At 38.0% G+C, this 15,652-nt stretch overlaps 1 protein-coding gene across 4 annotated transcripts in view; it reads left to right on the plus strand.

The window, feature by feature from the left end:
• The window catches only part of Megf10 (multiple EGF like domains 10), a 164,364-nt gene that overhangs the window by 26,950 nt on the left and 121,762 nt on the right, over positions 1-15,652 (plus strand). For all 4 annotated transcript variants that reach the window (XM_074076610.1, XM_074076612.1, XM_074076611.1 and 1 more), the window contains exon 2: positions 14,692-14,822. In XM_074076610.1, the coding sequence (XP_073932711.1) occupies positions 14,707-14,822 (116 nt within the window). In that variant the 5' untranslated portion in view covers positions 14,692-14,706. The remainder of the gene's footprint in view (positions 1-14,691; positions 14,823-15,652) is intronic.

A 15,652-nucleotide genomic window follows, 5' to 3' on the forward strand; every position in this document is an offset into this window, starting at 1 on the left:
CACACAAGGGAGGGGTGAGGATAGGTAAGACACCTAAAAAACTAGCTAGCATTTGTTGCCCTTAACGCAGAGAAACTAAAGCAGATACCTTAAAGCAACTGAGGCCAATAGGAAAAGGGGACCAGGAACTAGAGAAAAGGTTAGATCAAAAAGAATTAACCTAGAAGGTAACACCCACACACAGGAAATCAATGTGAGTCAATGCCCTGTATAGCTATCCTTATCTCAACCAGCAAAAACCCTTGTTCCTTCCTATTATTGCTTATACTCTCTCTACAACAAAATTAGAGATAAGGGCAAAATAGTTTCTGCTGGGTATTGGGGGGGGGAGAGGGAGGGGGCGGAGTGGGTGGTAAGGGAGGGGGTGGGGGCAGGGGGGAGAAATGAACCAAGCCTTGTATGCACATATGAATAATAAAAGAAAAATGAAAAAAAAAAAAAACACGTGACTTGAAATACAGAGATTTCAATAGATTTTGTATGTTCAGTTCACTATTTACAAATCTTGTCCCAAGCCCTTTTCATTTTTAGTTTGTTTTTTATTAAGTTCTCTGTTCAAAGCCATGTATGTGACTCTTCTTCATGCTTTGTTTTTCAGATTCATTCAACCATTCGTTCATTTATTCATTCATTCACTCTCTCTGCCAGGTGCTGTTCTAGGTACCAACGCTACTGTAAAGGACCAAAATGACATGATTGCTCTGAGGAAATTGGGAAGCATCAGTTTCCCCTCCATCAGCTCTCTCCATAGTTATTAGCAAAAATTCTCTCATGCCTGGGTTTTGTCTGCTCCTTTGATGACAGACTGAATAAACATAGTTCACTGTGAGCATATAGAGGAGCATTCACAAGTTGCCTTATTAAAGTCTTTGGCCATCTAGTCAATGTTTTAATGTTAAAATTTTATCAGCATCCTAGGACCTAATGTTTTTATATTTGTACTCTACTAAGAGTAGCATCAGCCACAAAAAGTAATTGAGTCTTTATCATCTTTGTGTGTAGCAATTCACATTATTACACAAGACAAACTGACAAGATCTTAAATTTGGGTTCAGGATAAGCACAAGGAGAAGAGATGTAGGAGACAGGATTGTGACCTTGTGCACACACTGAATTTCCCTGGACCACAGCATCATCCTCTGGGCTGGACCAGCTTCTTGCTATAGGCCATGCTCACACCTAAGTTGGTGGCTCTTAGGCGTTCGGGACGGTGAGTGAGATGGTGACAGGAAAACATAACTCATTCTACATTTGCTTGCCATTCAAGCTGCGTTCCTGCTTGGTATTTCTGCAAGGGAAATAAAGCAAGGAAGGTATGAGATGCCTGCAGAGACCACCAGTTCCATGCTGAGCCAGACTGGAATTTTCCTTATCACTCTACCTTCCTGCCCCCATGGCATCTAGATCCTGGATTTCACTAAAAATGGCAGAGAAGGAGAAAGGAAGGCAACCAGACCAGAGAATTACGGATAATGTAAATGAAGGAAGTAGTTTGGAGAATGGCTTTTAATTTTCCTGTCAATATGAGATTGTTCTCCAGCAGTTACTCCAGGTCAGACAGGGTCATTTCTTGAATAAAAGAGCTGACTGATGCCACAGGAAGTGCTGATGCTAATGCAGCATGTGGCACTTTATCTACTAAAACAAAGCCCTGTTTTAAGAGTCATAAAGTTGGCAGTTTGAGTTGTGCCTTTTCAAATTTCCATCTATATGTACATTCAATGAGGAAGCGGAGGTGGGAGAGGTGGCTGCTTTAGCATTTTCTCCTGACTGTCTTGACCAAATACAGCCTACTACACATCATCTGCAGTTTTCTTAAATTTTGCCTGAGATCTTCAAAGCCTTTGTCCATGAGGGCTTAAAAACCACAGGATAAAAGTGCTCAGATTCCTGTTTGGCAAAGCCTGCTATAAGACATGGCTGTGGTCACTCCACATCCTGGTATGAATTAGTGGTTCCATGCTTGTTCTGTCGGGAAGAATGACAGTTGAGTCACCAATGTCACTAGTTCTTTGAGACATCTGTACAGCATAAATGTGGAAATACCTTCTGTACTTCTAATTCACAATCTCAGTTTTAAGCAGTAAGTAGTTTAGTCACTTGAGGAATCGTACTTTTAATGAATTTGCATTTCAGGAAATGCTTATTGCTCTAATACACAGATGGACTGTTTTCTTTATAAAGACTGGCTTTCTTCATGGGAAGGTAATTAAATTGGAAGTTAAGGGACCTGAGTTCCAGTTACTGCTCTATCCACAGACCATCCCTGTGATCCTGAGCAATCATCTTAACTCTGGGCTTTAGTAATTTAGGATTTGGATGGGACCTCACTAAAGTCTTCAACTGTAATGCTCTATCCTATTATATCTTAGCAAAAAGGCTCCATGGAACTCAGGATGTGTGTAGTGCTCTGGAAACTTTTGGTGGAATATTAAAACCTAAATATTAAAAACCTTAATAATAGGCCCTGTTAGAGGGATGTTGTGTGTGCATGTGTTCATGTGTGTGCCAGTGTTGAAAGGCTTGGCTTGGCTTGGTCAGATGAGCCTGAATAGGAGAATCTCAGTAAACTGAAGGTTAGCTTAATACTCCAGAGGTGGATGACATGTAGGTGCCCCTTGTCATTTTAATGATGGGGGAAGAATGTCTGTTGTCATCCTTCCTACAAAAGCTGCATGTACCATTGGAAAGGATATTGCTGAGGTGGAACCTTGTGTATACTTAGGCTTCCCATCATTGTCCCTGTCCTCCCCCACCATGTGCAAGGAAAAATCTAAGGTATCAGTGACACTCAAGTATACTGCTTTTCATCAAAGAGTATATTTGCTCCTTCTTTCTTGTTAATATGGTTTGATTTTTTTCCTCTCTACAAGATATTGCTTTCTTTTGTCACTCTGCTGCAATTAGATTTTTTTTTCCTGCTTATTTGTGTGAAATGTTTCGGCTTCTTCAGTCACTTCAACTTCAGATTGAAGTAAAAAAAAAGGAAAGGCCTTAAGCACCTTTCTTCCTGGGTTGATCAAGTTCTCCTTCTAGTTCATTTTTCTCAAATTCATTCACTCTTGGGCCACATGAAGTTTCATAAAGAGTTTGGCTCTTTCCTTTGAGTAAATTTTAAACCCTGATATTAACATCATTCCTGGTCTGGCTCTAAAGTCCATCTTCCCTCATTTCCCTCTCCACTTGGGGTTCTAAGCTATCTTGCCTACTTGCCTCTCCTCTGAGAAGCTGCTCTTCCCTGGTTGTGCTCCTTCTGGTCCCCCTACTTGTGACCTATCCTGCTCTAATTATGGAGCCAAAGGCTCCCTAAAGATCCTTGTACGGTCTTCAGCAGTGCTATCTCTTATCCCTATCCACTGATCAGAAATACTTTCTGAACTCCCTTGAGCTCTTCTTTGACCTTAATCACATTTTACATTTCTTATTATTATCATCTACTTGATACTGATATATGAGAGTTAGGGAGTTAAGAAAACCTGATGGCTGAGAACATGGCTTGGAAATCAATAAAGAATCCCATCCAGGACTGCTGATGCTAACAGAATGACTTGTGACATAGCAGGGTCTTGGTGATCTGCAGTCCTTGGAGCCAATGGAAAATGACAGCCCTGGTCTGACCATCCAAGGTCAAGAACTCTCATACCCAGCATGTGTGAAGTGTTGATGATGTATAACCCAATCTCCACAAATTGATGACACATTAACCCAATTTTCTAGAACTGACCACCCCCTTGTCTGCAGACCTCAATAAAAGCTTGAGGTCTTAGGACCTCCAGTGCAGTGTTCCTCACATTTGGAGGGTGCACTTTTGCTCTGATTTTGTTTTGCTTTACCTTAAGCAATCTGCTTTTGCTTAAGTCTTCTCTGTGTCTGTCCTTGAATTCTTTCTCTGGTGAGACCAAGAACATTCTGGCCCCAGACCCAGTGACCCAAATCTAGTGACGATACTGCTCTCACATTAGGTAGTAAATTTTTGGAGGCCAAAGATGGCTTTCACCAATGTTTGCCAATTGAAATGACAAATACTTATTCATTAATAAAAGCTTTGAAAGGTTTTCATGTCAAAATTTGTTAAAATAATTGCATTATTAGGATAATAGAATTTGAATTAGGTATATAGATTAGATAGTATTATTGCATTAATGCTTAATTCCTTCATTTAAGTAATTGTACTATAATTACAAAGGTGAATGTCCTTATTCACAGTAAATGCACATGGAAATATTTGAAGGTAAAAGTTCATCCTAAACACAAATTACTCTCAAATGATTAAAATCTATTGATTTATCAATCTATCAATATTGTAGATATGTATATGGATGTTCTATTTTTGTAACTTGAGTAAATCTGAAATTATTTAAAAACAAAAAGTTAAAAATAATTTAAACCTGATATATAAAAATTCTGGTTATTTTTTGTGATTGAGTTTTTTGGAGTAACTTCTAAATTCTGGATATCAACCCCTTTCAAATGTATAGTTTGCAAGTGTCTTCTCCCATTCTGTAGATTTTCCTTATGTGGTGCTGATTCTTTCCTTTGTGCTTTGTGATTCTTTCCCAAAAGCTTTTTTTTTTCAGTTTGATGTAATACTGGTTGTCCATTTTTTATTTTATTTCATGTGCTTTTGGATCTTGCCCCCAGAATATGTCAGTTCCAGTGTTTTGAAGCACTTCCCATATGGCTTCTTTCTGTCATTTCATAGTTTTGGTTGTTACATTTAAGTCTCTTACATTTTTAGTTGTTTTTGTAACTGGTGAGACTGGGGGTCTACCTTCATCTTTCTGCTTGTGGCTATATGATTTTCCCTACCTCATTTATTGAAAAGACTATCCTTTCTCTAGTGCATATTCTTAGTACCTTAGTTGAAAATCAGTTGGCTGTAGATGCTTTGTTGAATGGTAGGCTTTCTGTTCTGTCCCATTGTTCCATGTACTTGACTTGCCTCTATCATGCTGTTTTGATTCCTATATCTTTATTTTATTTTGAAGTCAAGTAGTGTAATGTTTCCTGTTTTGTTCTTTTTGCTCAGTATGAATTTGGCTGTTTGGTTTTTGTGTGTGTGTATGTTTCCATATGAATTTTAGAATTAGTTATTCTAGTTCTGTGAAGAATGTCATTGCTATTTTCATAGGGATCGCATTGAATCTATAATAGCTTTGGATAGTATGGGCATTTTGTCTCTCTCTCTCTCTCTCTCTCTCTCTCTCTATCTATCTATCTATCATCTATCTATCTATCTTCTGTTGGTACTAGGGATTGAACCCAGGGTCTTGTGCATGCTAGGCAAGTGCTCTCCCTCTGAGCTCACCCTTAGGTCTAGAGTCAACATTTTAACAATATTGATTCTTCCCAAACCATGACTTGGGATGTCTACTTTTTTGTGTGTCCTCTTCAATTTCTTTTATCAATGCTTTATAATTTTCTTTGTAGAGATCTTTCAGTTCTTTGGTTAATTTTATTCTTAGGTGTTTTATTTTAGTTTTTAACTGTTATAAATGGAATTGCTTTCTTGATTTCTATTTCAGATAACTGGCTATTGTCATATGACAACACTACTGATTTTTCTGTGTTGATTTTGTGTCCTGCAAATTTGCTGAAGTTATTTGTTCTAAATGTCCTCTGCAAACAGTGACAACTTGACTTTCTCCTTGGTGAAAGTGGACATCCTTGACTTGTTCTAGATCTTATGTGAAAACACCTTCAACTTTCCCCCATTTCAGTTGTTGGCTTATTATGTATGGCCTTTGCAATGTTGAGAGCTGTTTATTTTATACCTAATATGTTCAGAGTTTTCATCATAAAGGGATACTGAATTTTGGCTAACTTTTCCTATATATGTTGAGGTGATCACAGGTTTTGTCCATTCAGTTGGTGTGGGGTATTTCTGTAGTGGCGTGTGTCACATTTATTGATTTGTGTATTTTGAAGCACTCTTCATTCCTGGGATGGATCCTACTTGATCATAGTGAGTAGTCTTTTTAATTTGGTTTGCTACTATTTTGTTGAGCATTTTGCATCTATATTCATTAAGGATATTGACCTGTAGCTTTCTTTTTTTTTGCTGTGGCCTTTTCTGGTTTTTGGTATCATAGTAATGCTGGTCTCACAGAATGAGTTTGGAACAATTTCCTCATTTTCATTTTTTTGGAATAGTTTTAAGAATTAATATTAGTTCTTTAAGTATTTGGTAGAATTCGGAAGTGTTGCTATTTGGTCCTGGGATTTTCTTTGATAGGTGGTTTTTTGCTATTGATTCAATCTCATTATGCATTATAGGTCTGTTCAGGTTTTTTAAATTTCTGTATAGCTGAATCTTGGTAGGATACCTGTGTCTAGGAATTTATCTGTTTCTTCTAGATTATCAAATTTGTTGACATAGTTTTTCATTGTAATTTGTAGCAATCTTTGTATTTCTGACGTATAATATGAATGACTGTCTTTTCATTTCTGATGTTATTTATTCTAATAGTCTCTCATATTTTCATAGTATAGCTAAGGGTCTGTCGATTTTGCTTATCTTTTTAAAGAACAGCTCTTTATTTCATTGATGTTTTGTATTCCTTTTTAAAGTTTCAGTTTCTTGAATTTCTGCTCAGATCTTTCTTATTTCTTTCCTTTTACTAATTTGAAATTTGGTTTGTTCTTTTACTTTTTGAGGTACAATGATAAGTTGCTTATTTGATATCATTCTCCTTTGTGATGTTGGCATAGATTACTATAGACTTCCCCCTTAGTGTTGTCTCATAGGTTTTAGTAAGTTGCACTTCTGTTTTCATTTGTTTCAAAAAATTCTTTCCTTTTCAATTTCTTCCTTGATCTGTGGGTTATTAAAAATACTTTAATTTCCAAACACTTGTACAGTTTCCAAAGTTTTTCTTGCTTTTGGTTTTTAGTTTTGTCACAGTGTTGTCAGAAAAGATACTGTACACAATTTAAATTTTTTTGTCTTTTTTTTCCAGTGCTGCGAATTGAACCATAACTTCACTCATGCTATGCAAGTATTCCACCACTGAGCTGTATTCTCAGCCCATGATTTCAATTTTTAAAAAAATTTTAAGACTTGTTTTGTGGCCTACCATATGATCTATCATAGAGAATGTTGCAGGTGCTGATGAGAAGAACGTATATTCTGCAGCTTTGGGTGGAATATTCTGTAGATACGTGTTAAGCCCATCTGGTCTGGGATGTTTTTTAACTCTGCCATTTCTTTATTCTTTTTTTCCCTACTATTTAAAATTTTATATACTGTCTAATCAGGGATAATAATAGAAAATCAGTTCAAATGTAGGAAAATAAAAAAGGTGTATTTATTTGTAGATGAAAAAACAGCTCAGAGAAAAGCTTGTATTCCATTCTTGAATGTTTTAGAAATAACCTGTAGCATAGAGCAGATGAGGAATTCCCCAATCTGTTAGAAGGCGGGTCCGTTCTTCTGATAGACACATGCTAAATGGTTAAGGACAAATGGCAGGATAATCTGGGACAGTGCTTTCTGTGAAAAAACAGCAGATGTCCCTCAAAACACAGGCATTGGTGAGGTCATCTCTCAAGGCACAAAACAACAGACTGTAATTAAAAGATGATGAGCCCTTGCCAGGAGTTAGAATGTGGAATCATTTCAGGTTGTTTCTTCTGTGTACTATTGCTATTGAAAAACAACAAAATGGTGAGCATTATTGGGAGATGTTTTGGAAGTAGAACAAAATAATTTTGGTGTAGAAATTCTTAAATATAGTTATACTAATTTTTTATTTTTGCATACATTACCCCAAAACTTAGTGGCTTTAAACAACAAACATTTACTACCTCACAGTTTTTGAGGACAGGAATTTGGAGTAGCTTAGCTGGTGGTTCTGGGTCAGGCTCTTATGACAATGGTAGCCAGTGTTCACTACTCAGGCAGTGACCATCAGAGGCTACCTTGGAGGCCGAACACAAAAACAGGGCACAATTACAGTTACGAGAGCACAGTTGAAGAAAAGAAAGAATAACTTTTAAAAAGAGATGAGAGGACTTTTTGTGTAGGCCAACAAAATCAGGACTCTTCAGGTTGAGAAAAATGTTATTGAGGTATATTAAATCACAAGAAGTATTCAGAATTGTCACAATGAATCCCCCCTGTACAATGAATATATCCTAATAAAAATGGGGAAAAATACCAAAGATTGGGGAAACAGATGTGATTTTATTATTAGATTCTGGAATGAGAAGTAGTGCTTGAAGTTTCTTTTTTTCTTATAAAAAAGATGTGTTTTGTTTGCTTGGTATAAGACTGACTGAACCTAGAAAGTAGAACTAGGATTCAAAATGCTTTAAACCCCAGACAGTTCACCTTGATTATCAATCCTTCATTATTTCTCCCCATTCTGCTAATTCTTTCTTTATTGATTTCCCACATACTTACTTCCTATTCCTTAGGCTACCATCAGCTTGTTCCACCTCATGCTAAGTGCAGTTACCTCCATCCAGTCTTTGCCTCCAAAGGATTTGTTCCCCTTGTCAGGTTTCTCTGTTAATTTCCCAAACATCTCTTTCTTTGAATAGTGCTCATGCCAAGCCTTCAGGTGAATCCCACTGAAACAGAATAAAGTAATTTGAACTCTTCAGCCTGGTGCAAGAGCCTTCATCACCAAACACTACCCACCTTTCTAGCATTGCTTTTCCCAATACCTTATGAAAGCTTTTGTTCTCCACCCCAAAGGCTTGGCTCACGCCTTTCTCTTTGCCGTGCGACCCGTCCTAGTATATTTCATTTACCCAAGGCTTCTTTTAATACTGATGTGATCTGAAGACAGGTCGGTCACAGGTGTTATATCCATCAGCGGACTTGTTCAAATCTCTCCTTGCTGTCTGACTTCCAGCAAGACATTTAATCTATGTTCCCCATATGGGGATAACATATTCATCTCCATGAAGTCAGTGAGATTACATGTGTGAGGCACCACCTAAGGATTTCTAGTTCCTTTTCCGTTTAAAGCCTCTGTTCAAGTCTGACCCTTTTCATGAGGTTTCATAACTCACATTGATTTCTGTTCCTTTTAAAGTCCTGGCAAGTCATTTCTAAGCTGATTCACTTAACAAACAATCCTATTTTGTCATTTTTCTTCCCAGTAGATTTTGAACTATTAAAGGTAGCTTGCCATCCTTACAAGTCACAATAGCTCCCATACTTTTTTGCATTTAGATTTCTAATGAGTATTGTTTGTGGATTCTCCCATATGTTGTGAGTTATTGGATTTACAGAGACACTGTAGAGCACTTCTGAAAGTTCATGACAAGAGGTCACCTGGGTCTGCCCCAAACTATCCCTCAGCACCACATACATAATAACTGGAATTGGCTGGTTAAGCAGATGAGGCAATTTTCCTGTTTCCATAGCAACCTGTTTTGGTCTGAATCAGTCTGCATGAGGCTGTTTTGGTCAGTTTGTGGCCATTTTCTGTATGAGGTTCTGAGCTCCCTCAGGACCTGTTAGTGCCTGGCAATTCAGTGCCTTGCCCAGCTTTTTCTTGGTGTGAAGCATCTAAGAAATGCTAAAACCATTATTCAACACTTGCTTCACAACAATGAGTAAGGATTTGGGGGGACTTGCTCATAAACTATTTTAAGTTCTTAAATTAGGATTTGACAGCATTTTCTCTTTTATTAATGTTGGTGACTTACGCTCATTTATGTTTTTAGAAGATCCCTATATATTATGTGATGGCCATCAATATGTTTTAACTTTATTTAGAATATTTTTGCTGTAGGATTCGGACTCGATGTTAGCAAAATGATGCAGGCCTTCAAAACTATACATCTAGCCAATCTGCTGTTCGAGGTGAATACTCACGCTGGGTGGTAGAGTGTGACACGGGAATAACATCTTGTGCTGCTGTTTAGATCTCAGCACAGCCTGGCACTAGTAACAGGCAGTAGAATCTTTAAAGGGTGGAGCTTCGAAGGGGGTTTCTCGGTCATTGTGGGTGTGCCCTAGAAGGGGGCTGTGAGGCCCTGTGCCTTCCTTTCCTTTTTTCACACCTGGTTATGAGGTGAACTGTCTTCTCTGCTGTGCATTCCTGCCATGATGTCCTGTGCTGTTACAGACCCAAAGTAACAGAGCCAAGTGACCATGAACTGAAACCTCCAAAACTGTGAGCCAAAATAAAACTTTCCTCTTTTTAAGTTGACTAACACAAGGCTAACTAACACACCTTGGATGGTGAAAAAAAAATCATGACAGTGCTTTAGGGATTTCTTTTACCAGCATTTGTATTTCCCTGGAAGTTCTGCTCTGAGGTTGTTCTCAGAGGACCTAGCAAGTGTTCATACATTGAAGCTGGACTGTTGATACCCTGCTCACACTCTCAGAGTCCTAGGAAGAACACAGGACATCGCCTTCAGCCCAGCTCACGCAGCCTTTCTGATTAAAACGAGGAGAAGCAAGTAGTTGGTCCTTCATAAATAACAGGATAGAGTGGCCAAGTGAAGTAGATTTTTTCCAGGGAGAAAATTGTGGGAAAGTGGCTATTCTTAATTAAGAAATTAGATTTAATTTGGTGACTGTGAGAAGATCTTAGAGATAGCTAATAAGCGTGAGAAAAAAACTGGTTGGCAGCACCCAAGTTATTTCTGTGTTTACTCTTAATGATTCTAAAAAGGCAATAGATTTTAGAGCCCCAAAGAATTGTCTAGAATCGTTTATCCCCTCTGTTGCAAAAATAAATTAGTAAGTCAACGCCCCATTATTTATTTCTCCTTAACACATGATAAGGAAGCTACCACCTATTATTAGAACCCACACTCAGTCATTGTGAGGATTTTACTCAACCTGATTATTTATGAAGACTTTTGTGATGGAATAAGCAAAGCCTGTCTTCCAAGTAGAAGCTCAAGGAAGGAAGAGTTAACTCTGGGGGCTGTTTCCTCTTTTTAATGGAGCACTTTAGCAATGCTAATCAGGTGTACTGATTTTCTGTTTTGATTTTTCCATAATAATTATGTGGATGATCTCAGATGCAATCAAGTTTGGCACTAGGGGGTTCATGCAAATGGCTTATTTTTTATATTTAAATTTTTGTTAAATGGAATCATTAGAAAGTTATTTGAAGATGAAGACTGGGTAGGTGAGGGGAGCTTACTACCCAGTTTCCAGTTCTGAATATTTTCAAAATATCTATTTTAATGAATCAAATCATCCCTCTGTTGCCTTTTTTCAATTTAAATCTATATTTTAAAATGTACTTTGTTTTTATTAGGAAACAAAAATTGGAAAGATAGGGTATAAGATGTTATAGCATAGAGGAGAGAAATGAGAGGAAAATGTACTGAACTTTTCCTCCTTCAGGATAGTCACTAAGGAGAGAAGGTACCACTTCCCAAAACTTAGAAGAAAGCACGGAAAGAGTTTGTGAAATGTTCTACCAACTGCATATTTCGATTGCATATTCATGCCTTCATTAAACAAGAAGAAACAGGGCAAAAGGATCATCCATGTTTCTGAGTATAGTGATGTGTTTTTGTTGTTATTTATAGTTTGTTAGCATATTAGTGAGAAGTCTTCTCTCCAAAATATACTTGTTATATTTTACTTGTTGCTTGTTTTTTGGTGGTACTGAGGTTTGAGCTCAGGGCCTGTGCCTGCCAGGCAGGTGCTCTACCACTTGAGCCATGTCCCCAGTCTGCTTTTGCCTTAGCTATTTTTTGAATAGGGTTTTGTGTTTGTGCTGGGGCTTCCCTTACACACACACACACACACACACACACACACACACATCTTTTAATGTACTGATTTTTTTCTCTCCCACAATGCCACCTGCCTCTTTTTGGTGCAGTTTGGTATTTCTGCATGAGGAATTTCAAAAGCAATGAGGAGGTGACCAAAGGCTGCTTGTTTCCTGCTGTAACCCCACAGGCATCAATCAGGTGCAAACAAGAAGAGAAACTGGAAGATTAGTGTCACAATTTTCACCTTGAAAGAGAACACATACCTTCTTTCATTTTCTTGGCTGTCTGGCTCACTTGTGGTAATTTCTAACTTTGCAGACTAAACATTTCTGATTGGAAAATAGATGGTTTGATCTGGAATGGTGACTCAGGACATAAACTTCCCAACTTGGGTAACTGTTTTTGAGTAAATGGCAGATTACTGCTTCCCAAACTTCATTTTGTCTGAGGAAGGAATGAAAGTTAACATATGTATTTCATACTTCATTGAAACAGATTCTTATCCTGACACAGAAAAGCTGTGAGACAAAACGTTGCTTTACTTACCTGTTACAAACAAAAGACCTTAAAGAGTTTGGGGAGGAAGAAGCACTAGCTGTAATATTACATCTTCAGCTGTAAAATGGGGGCACTAAAACCCCTGTTTCCTGGGCAAGTTAGTGTGAGGGTTAAATAGTTCACATAAAGAGCTCAATACTGTGTGGAGAACAGTAATTAGACAGGAAATGCTAGCTGTGACTGTTATCATCATCATCACCATTAGTTTTTATTCATTTCTCTTAAGTGGAATAGCTTCTTTATTTATAGAATGTTAAATTTTAGATTTCACAGCTTCATAATGTGAGCCTATGAAAATATCAATAATTTTAATTAATCTATGAGTCATATGTTGGCTACCTATCTATGCTTTAAATATTGAAATTATTTAGTGATTAATGAAATTCACTTTTAAAGATTTCATATCTCTTAGTAGTGGCTTATATTATCTTTTAATTACTCTGCAAATCCATGATATTTTTTTCCTTATCCTAAATCATTTTCTTTTGATTTGCCTTGTGGAGTCAGAGGTTTTAGAATTTGCCCTAAACAGTCCTGATCTTGAAGGGTTTAATATTTCCATTTTGTATATGTCTACCTGAATTTGAAAGATAAACTATGTACTATTTGCTGTTATTGTTGTATATTATTTAAGATAATCTTATCTTTTCAACCACAGAATTATTATTCAATAAATTTGGTACCCAGATGCTCAAAACTGGTGATTTTGTGGTATGGAAAATTAGCATAACTCCTCAAAATGCCAATTCTCACTCAGAAAATAGCTTCTGGCCTATTGTTACTGTTTCACAACAGGCAGGTTAATGCTTATTTCCTTATAATTAGTAAATGGATCAGATATTTCTAATTTCATGTCCATTTTAATAATGACTGGATAATGATTAGTCTTTCCTTCTCTCTAAGGCTCAGTGCTTTGAGGTGATTGTGGTTCAGGTGTGTCACTTGAATACCTCGTAGCAATCTGAAACTTGACATATCTAAAACTGAACTCAAAACCTCCTTTCCCCTGAGGAAGAGGGCTTTCTTGTTTACCCTGTCAGTGAGGGACTGACCATTTTCCCCAGGAGCTAGACCACATTTTCCTTTCTTACTCCCTGTTTCAGCCACCAAGTCCTAATGATTTTACTTCCTACAAAGCTCCCACAGTCACTCAAATCCTGCCAGTCCAATGCTGCTTCCTAGTTCACCACAGTCATGTCTTACCTGGCTCATCTTTTTAGTTTCACTAGTACACTTCAACAGCTCCCTGTTATCCTTGAGTGAAGTCTCACACTTGACAATGGTTAATAAAGTGATGTGCCCCCTCCTCTTCTCCATCTCTCTGCAGCTGTTGTCTTCCTTTTCCATGAATTAATTTGAGCTTTGTAAATGCCCCTGGCCTTCACTTGCCTCTGGACCCCTCTCCCTGGAGCACCCTCCCACTTCTTCTTTTTCCTTTTCCAGCCTACCTGTTTTCCAAGCTTTCCAAATATGTTGCTATTTGTTTTTCCACTATAGTCTCTTGCTTCATTTTCTCCAATGCTGACCTCTAAACAGCTTTAAACTTTTCCTATATAGTTACATTTTTTTCTTTGTGGTATTGCAGTTTGAACTCAAGGTCTTCCTTGAGCTTGCTAGGCAAGCACTCTACCACTTAGACCATGTTCCCAAGCCCTTTTTTGTTTTTTTGTTCAGATTGCTCATGCTTTTGCCCAGGGCTGGCCTTGGACCAGAATCCTCCCTTTACCACCTGCCACACAACTGAGATTACAGGTATACACCTCCATGCCCAGTCCTCTACCTTTAAAAAAGAAACTATGGTAAGACAGTTGATTTTGTTTCTATTCAGCAGACGGAAAACCTGACTCACTATATTTAAGAAATTTGTATCGCAGTTACTAAATTATGAGCATCTTAATAGGATGAGAAGGGAATTCATGTATTTTATGGTGCCTAGGATTGGATGAGCATTCAGCACATGTTGAATGAACCACTGAATGGATCTCAGGCTGAGTCTGAGCTTCTCCTCTCTCAACTCAGAGGAGCTTCTGTTTCATCATTTATTCTTGGGGATAAATGAGGCCAGATTCTTCCAAGGGCCCTCTTCTTCCAGAAGGAAATGTGCCTGGTGAGAGAATCTGAAAGCCTGTGTTGCTCTGGGCTGTTCTGGTGGATTCCTTTAGTGTCAACTGGCATGAATGAGAAAGGCTTTCATTGGAGTGGCAATTAATGATGATTTGCCCATTTTAGTCATTTACAAAAGTCAGCACCCTGCACGTTGTAACACCACTCTCTCCTGGGCCATGAAATCTGGTGTCTCAGCTATTTAAATACGTTGTCTGCTATGCATGTTTCTACCCAAGTGACAACTGGTGCTGAACAGTTGTTCTACTAAAAAGAATTCAGTTTGGATGATTTTAATGCACCCCTATTTTTTTCTTCTTGTAGGTTGTTCTTCAAAAAATGGCTATTTCTTTGAGCCCATGTCTGGCCTTTACCTGTTTATTGTTGTGCCACTGGATTGAGACAGCATCACCTCTGAATCTTGAAGATCCCAATGTGTGCAGCCACTGGGAAAGGTAACAGTTCCAGAAGCAGCCTGAGGAGGAACTGCCCACATATTCTCTTACATATCATCATTATCAGTCTGATGCGTGAAATTAGAATTTGAGAAGAGATTATGAAATTAATTTTCTGTAAAAATCATTGATATATCTAATGAATTGAATAGTATTCTTTGGTTTATAGAGAAAAACTCGATATGTCTGATTTAACACTGGTGCAATCGTAAGATCTAGAAAACATTAATAGCTCAATTAGAATGCAGCCCTAAGGTCTTGGTCCCTACTTTGAACCTAATTTTGGGGACATGGATCTACACTTGGGAGCAATGAGTGTGCAGTGAGAGACAACATGGAATAATGCACTAGTGTGTTGAAATGTATGGATTAAAACACTGGCTTGACGAAGGAGACCTGATTTTTGAAAGAATGGACAGGGCTGCATGAAGGTGGTATTCTCTTAGACATTCTTGAAGAAGTGAAGAAGTGAGTGGATAGCAATGGTCGGAAGGGCTTCTAGGTGCAAGGTGGCTTGGAGCCAGTGTTGTGCAGACCACTGAGGACTGCACATAAGAACAGTCAGTACAGTGTTGGAGGAGGGCAAGATGGCATATATTATGTGAAGGCACAAGATGCAATGTCAGATCTGGACGACTTGCAGTAGGAAATACAGTGGAAACACAAAACAGTGGACCATCCTCAGGGATCTAAGAGTACCCTTTTAGAACACAAAAATATCCCAAACCCACTTAGTGATAGTGCAGTGCAACCCAGTGGACTCTGTTCTGCTCTGTTGTGCTACTTGCATTCCTCAGAAATTATATTTATCAAAAGCAAGAGTGCAAATG

This window comes from Castor canadensis, chromosome 6 (genome assembly GCF_047511655.1).
Source record: "Castor canadensis chromosome 6, mCasCan1.hap1v2, whole genome shotgun sequence".
Classification (NCBI taxonomy): Eukaryota; Metazoa; Chordata; class Mammalia; order Rodentia; family Castoridae; genus Castor; species Castor canadensis.